This window comes from Lucilia cuprina, chromosome 3 (assembly GCF_022045245.1).
Source record: "Lucilia cuprina isolate Lc7/37 chromosome 3, ASM2204524v1, whole genome shotgun sequence".
Taxonomy (NCBI): domain Eukaryota; kingdom Metazoa; phylum Arthropoda; class Insecta; order Diptera; family Calliphoridae; genus Lucilia; species Lucilia cuprina.
Window position 1 is genome coordinate 52463603 of NC_060951.1, and position 7032 is coordinate 52470634.

Genomic DNA, 7032 nt, shown 5'->3' on the forward strand with positions numbered 1-7032 from the left:
TTTAATTAAATAATTTATTAACAACTTGCGATATCTTTGTTCAATAAAACATGAACATTAAAACAAAATGTGATAATAAAAATGCTTTTATACAAAAAATGTTCACTGTTTTCAAAACTTCCTGTCCAGTAGGTAGTTTAACTTTTTTTGCAACATTCCCATTTTTTAAGAAACTTTATGTGCTTTTTTAATTGAAATTAAATTGTTATATTTTTATTGAAAACTATAACATTTAAGAAAAAATCGAATACGCAAATATTTCAGCTACAGTTAAAATTTTAGCTAATATTCAAAATTTTTAAAAATTTTGAAATTTTTGATTAAATTTCAAAGGGAATTATATATTTATATTGATAGCCAAACAAATCTCTGAAAAAATGTTACAAATTCCAGTAAAATTCCAAATTTCATACATCGTTCTTATTTCGAAAACGCAACGTTCTGTTTAACAAACTAGTGTTGTCAATTTGTCACTCCGAAAGGATAACCCGCCAGTTGTAGATCGAAACTTCGTTCATGATTTGACTACGTCATGTATTATCTATTAATTTTTTTGTTTAATTAATAACGTCGTGTATTTTTACATTTTTATTATTGATTTGTGAAAGGATAAATACATACATACATAACGGATATTATTGAAAAATTATCAATCTTTGGTGTCTATTTGATACCAAGCGTGTACAATTTTTAAACGAGTTTTTCTCTCTGTGTATTAAAGTTCTAATTTAGTTCTTGTTCAGTTCTAGTTCAGTTTTAGTTCAGTTCTAGTTCAGTTCTAGTTCAGTTCTAGTTCAGTTCTAGTTCAGTTCTAGTTCAGTTCTAGTTCAGTTCTAGTTCAGTTCTAGTTCAGTTCTAGTTCAGTTCTAGTTCAGTTCTAGTTCAGTTCTAGTTCAGTTCTAGTTCAGTTCTAGTTCAGTTCTAGTTCAGTTCTAGTTCAGTTCTAGTTCAGTTCTAGTTCAGTTCTAGTTCAAATTGAGTTTTATTTTAGAAATGTTTTAATACATATAGTATAAGTTTTAGCATAGTTATACTCTACAAACCATGTTACGATAAGCTTTAAATTCACCTAACTATCACCTAATACTCATTTCATACTAAAATTACATTGTTTTCACATTATGAAGTTTAATAAAAACGGTTTCTTAAGTTTTAATAGTAAAAATTTTTAATTTCGACTCGTTACGCTTATGTAAGTTTTCAAGTGCATTTGTAATGGTTAAATCTCCCATAACATACGAGCCATTATGTTGATAACGATCGTGGTGAAGATGATCATAATACATATTGATGACATAACTTTATACATGATGGTAGGTAGATAGTGGTGCCTTTGTCTCAAATATGAATTACGAAGTAATAATTTACTTACTCACCTGTATTATGAGATGGTATTTAAAATAGTTTATGTTTGTGTTTTTTTACAACTCTAATTAAACACAGAAAACAATTAATTTAAACTTAAAAGAGCAGAAATAAGTAGCAACAAAATTAATTGTTTTACCATAAAAACTTTTGTCATCAAGATTTAAAAGGGCTTTTAAATTTTTTAATTAACACACGCAATAAAGGGCAATTTTATTTAGTTGCCATTACCATGGTTAATGTGGGCTTTTTACTACCTCACTGGATCTATATAAAATAAACAAAGAATTTTTAAAAAATTATTTCCGTTTAGTCTGATCTAAAATCTACTTTTCTGTAATTACTCTTGAAGCTTACAAAAAGGTTTCAATTTTAAGGCCGCATTGAAATAAATGACATTAGCATTGTTTATGATGTAGTTTTAGGAAATTAGTCTGCTGGTTTTAATTTAGTAATTGACAATATTTTATTTAATAGTACAAGCGTGAGAAATTACTTCTTTTTTAAGGGTTGGTTTATTGAAATATTTGGACCATAAATTGACAAAGTGTTTATTTGAGAAACGTGCAAAGATTATAAAGTTGATTACAAATTTTTATTAAAAATGAATTTTTACTGGAATACATAATACATAAATCAAATTTTTAATTTAGAACTAGAATATTGGAAATTTTTAATAAAAATTTTACAATATTTGTTCTTGATAATTGTTCGATTAAAAAATTCATAAACATTCAATTTTTATTTTTATTAAATGCAATTTTAACAAAATATTTAATTACTATATTAAATAACGGAAACAAACATTTAGATAAATATTTTTATTGTATATTTCCGCACTAAATAAAATTATATATATGAACAACTCTAAAAGACCAGACAATATCTTACATACATGTTTTTCTTTTACCAAGAAAATCAATCACCCTTAAAAAATATATAATACCAAAAGTAAAGCCAATGTTTTAAAAAACAATGTAATAGAAAAATACAATAACGTATTGCAATCAATAAAATGTATATCACTTAATATGTCATAAATGAGGTAATTGAACGCCAAATTAAACATAGAAAATCAAAACCCATAAAGTCTAAGCGACACGCCCACTACGCCCATAATCTAATGATGGAAAACAAACAATATACCATATATAAATGCAAAGGAAAATCCCAAAATGGAAATAGTAATAAACAGAAAACTCTTGCGGACGGTTTAAAAACAAATTGTTAAGTTCAATAAATTAAAAAGAAAAAAATAAAAACATATATAAAATGCGTAAACCTTGTATATCCTTAATATGGATATCTTTGTTAATAAGTGCTCATTTATGTCGTTCAGTGCCAGTGCAAAAAAACTCTAATCTAAGGGCTCAAATAAATCCGTATTATCTTAAGGCTATGGCGGCCTATAAAAAATTGGAACCGAAATTACCACGCGAAGAATTAAGAGCTATAACCACTATTGGTATTTTAAATGGTGCCAAACAGGCTGAACAACAAATGGAAAAAAATCTTATAGATGTGGTCAAAGATCTCTTGCTCAATACCAATATTAGTGATAAAAATGTAGTTTTACCTAAAATTGAAAAAATCGAAGACCAATTGAACAGAGATCAAAAGGCTTTAGATATTTTAACAAAATCTTTAGATATGGCTACCAAATCTAAGGATGCCAAAACTTTTAAACAAGAAATGTTGGATATTTTGAAAACTCTAAAAGATCCCACACTAGCAGATGATGTGTTAGGAAGTGGTGAAAGTGATGTGGGCAAAAGGGTGGCTCAGTTGAGGAAACAAATTCTAAAACAAGTTAATTTAATGAAAAATATTGTGGATGATAAAATCGACTTTACTTTGGAATACCTGATAGAGCATGCTGAGGACAATGGTCCTTTGGCTAAGGCCAGTAATAGAGTGTTGAAAAAGAGACAAACGGAAAAAGAGGAACCGGCACGTATAAGACAAATTAAGTCTTTGCTGACAGAGGTGATTATAATATAATGATTTAAAGTTAATAATAACGATATGCGTATACTATTAATGCATAATTGATCCTTTGATATCAACAACCACTAAGAAAGCTATCGAACTTTAATTCCAAAGGATCCACATTAATGGACTGAGAGTAAAATTGAAAGATATAAGTATTTTATTCTTCAAGAGTCAAATAAAAAATTATTTATATAAATATATTTATTTATATAAATAAATTTCTTCTTTGGCAATATTTCTTAAACATTTTTTTGGTGGAGGATTTTTCAATATTCCACTATATTTGAAAATATTATCCTTTCTGATAATAAAATAAAATATACCAAAAATTTTCAATCAATGCACTTGCAATAAAAAATGTTCAATATTTTTTTATATAACATTTTTTGCTTTACTGGAAAACAATAAAAATATCAAATATTTCTCTTTTATATACAGTTTAAACAAATTCTGTTTAAATATTTTCCATTTAAATTTTTCTAACGAATCAAACTTGAACTAAACTAGATCTAACTGAACTAGTACTGAACTAGAACTGAACTAGAACTGAACTAGAACTGAACTAGAACTGAACTAGAACTGAACTAGAACTGAACTAGAACTGAACTAGAACTGAACTAGAACTGAACTAGAACTGAACTAGAACTGAACTAGAACTGAACTAGAACTGAACTAGAACTGAACTAGAACTGAACTAGAACTGAACTAGAACTGAACTAGAACTGAACCAGAACTGAACTAGAACTGAACTAGAACTGAACTAGAATTGAACTAGAATTGAACTAGAACTGAACTAGAACTGAACTAGAACTGAACTAGAACTGAACAAGAACTGAACTAGAACTCAACTAGAACAAACAGTTTTATGGAAAGTGATAACAGAAAAAAAAGTAATAACTTACATCTAGTTATTTCAATATAATTCAAACATTTCAAAAACAAAAGACTTAAGCAACAAACAAAGTTTTATCCCATATTTATAATCATAACTTTATCTTTATATATTGGTTAACAAAAACAACTTAAGTAACAAATTTTACTTTTCTTTTCCTTGTATATTGGCATTTAAGTAACCAACTTTTTTTTGTATTGCTTTACCTTAGGATGATTTTCGCAACAATTTGGTTGAGGAACATAAATCAGACAACGAAGATGACTCCCTTGAAGATGACAATCTATTGCTGGAAGCAGCAGCCAATGTGAGTGTTAAAAAGGATTACAAAACTAAACGTGATTTATGTTGTAGCAATAGAAAGGACGGGGGTATACTAACTTAACTCTAATATAAAATTTACATTTTATTTTTTTTATTTTAACTTTTCATAAAATGAAACTTATATTTGAAATGCAATTTTTTGTCTAAGAAAGAATGTTATTGAAAGAAATACCAGCAAATCATCACAACAACAGGCAACCATTACTGTGATGGTGAACACAACAAATGCAGTAAATGGCAATGACATGAAGCCTGCCAAACAGGAAGATGGTTCACCTGAATTTTTAGATAATGATGATCAGCCGCCACCAACTGGTGGCGGCGGTCTGGTTGGCATTATAACCAGTTTAAGTGGAGTAAGTATGAGTGATGGGAGCAGAAAACAAATTAATTATTTTAAAGATGTAAACTTTTACATTCACTTTGACAATAGGGTGAAGGTGGTTCGGATATTGGTGCATTAATAGGTGCTCTAACAGGTGTTATATCGCAGATTTTTGGGGTGAGTTTATAAAAATAAAATACTAAATAATTTAATCTTAATATATATTTTTTTTGTTTTTGTTTTCAGCCTGGTGGTTTAGATATAGAAACTTTAATTAGTTCTGCTACTGCCTTGATATCAGGATTATTAGCAGTAAGTTTAATTTACTTTACTTTTAAAACTTGTCTTAGAAATATTAAAGTATTTATCTTCTCAGGGCGATAAAAACTTTGGCACTGTTTTGGGCATTTATGTGGGCACTGCCTTTGATGGTCTTTCGGGAGGAGGAGGTGCTGTAAGTTTTTTACATATAAATATTAAAGCACTAATATAATTTGTAATTGATTTCTTTTTTCTTTTTCCAGATCAATAATGGACAATTTATAGGCAACTTTTTGGGAACTGTTGTGGCTTCTTTGAGCGCAGTACTTATTAATTTTAGTTTTTTTTTTTCTTTTTAGTCTATTTGTTTCTTTCTTTACTAACCTGTGACAGTAAACTAATATTTTAATTGCAGTAAATTATTTTATACCCCCACCTTTCTTTCTTTTCAATTCAAAATTTTTGAATAAAAAAATTAAATTGTTAACATTTTCTATTTTTTTATTTAAGGATCCCGAAGAAGATGATGAACCACCCAAACCCTTCATATTTTTACAAAATCTTATAAGTAGTTTCGTGGAAGCAAAAAATCGTCCTCTTACTGAAGAAGAATCCTCCTCAGAACGTAAAGACAAAACCCCCACCTATAATAAAGGTGGCGGCTCTGATTCTTCGGCCTTTATAAAACAAATTGTTTCACATGTTGTGGGCAGTTTAGTAAGTGTAATATTAAATGCTTCTTTGGGAGCTTCGGGAGGTGCATCACATGCTTCTCATTCTTTGTTTGCTGGCAGTTCGGCGGGCCATAATCCAGCTCCAGCGGGTCTTAAAGGATAATGGTAGTATTAGTGAACTAAGTAGTAATTATTTAAATCTTAAAATATAAGTTTTTATACGTAAAATTTTTTAAACTCTTTTACTCTATGTTAAATAAATTGAAATTAATAAATTTATTTGTTTAAAAAAAGTTTTTCTTTGTTAATAGTTTTTAAAATATGACTTGGAGTTTAAGGATAAAACTAATTCCAATATTCAAATTATATATGTTATTTAAAAGACATTAGAGTGGAATTTAAATGAAAATTAAAAAACTTGTATAATAAATCTTTTTTCTTATATACAATTTGAGATGCATTATGAAAATGTTTAAACGAGTTTTTCATGAAATTAATTAATAATATAAAATTTAGCCTATTTCACCCAAACATTATAATACCCTACACTGCCAACTTAAAATTTTTTACTTGTTATGTTATAGTACTACGCAGCAACTTACATTTTAATGATCATTACATACCTGCCCTACAATGGAAAAGTATAACAATGACTTGATATATAGCATTTATTTTTTAGCCTTGACATATTGATTTCGAACTTTGTTTTCAACAGAATTGAAAATTATTTAGACACAAAGCTAATTACATAACTCCCTATTTATAAGCGATCATGTTAAGTACTTGGTTTTAGAACTGAACTAGAACTGAAGTAGAACTGAACTAGAACTGAACTAGAACTGAACTAGAACTAGAACTGAACTAGAACTGAACTAGAACTGAACTAGAACTGAACTAGAACTGAACTAGAACTGAACTAGAACTGAACTAGAACTGAACTAGAACTGAACTAGAACTGAACTAGAACTGAACTAGAACTGAACTAGGTCTAATCTGAAATAAACTGATTACAGTACACCTTTAAAATGCAGTAGTGTTTTGGATTCTCTACTGCCGATATTAGTAATATTTAAAGTTTCGAACAAATATAAATGCAAATCGTTAAGTTTAACTTACCAATAAACCACAAACCTATTCATATTCAAGTACATACCTGAAAATGAAAAGACAAATGTTAATTAAAAAAATGGAAATCATTT

The 7032-nt window shown here is 28.2% G+C and overlaps 1 protein-coding gene across 1 annotated transcript; it reads left to right on the top strand.

The window, feature by feature from the left end:
- The first annotated feature begins 2548 nt into the window (after nt 1–2548).
- LOC111678211 lies at nt 2549–6120 on the top strand. Its single transcript, XM_023439481.2, has 8 exons — nt 2549–3351; nt 4461–4556; nt 4726–4929; nt 5007–5075; nt 5145–5210; nt 5275–5352; nt 5423–5482; nt 5670–6120. The coding sequence occupies exons 1-8, from the start codon at nt 2638–2640 to the stop codon at nt 5994–5996; spliced, it is 1614 nt and encodes a 537-aa protein (XP_023295249.2). The 5' UTR covers nt 2549–2637; the 3' UTR covers nt 5997–6120.
- Nucleotides 6121–7032: the final 912 nt, after the last annotated feature.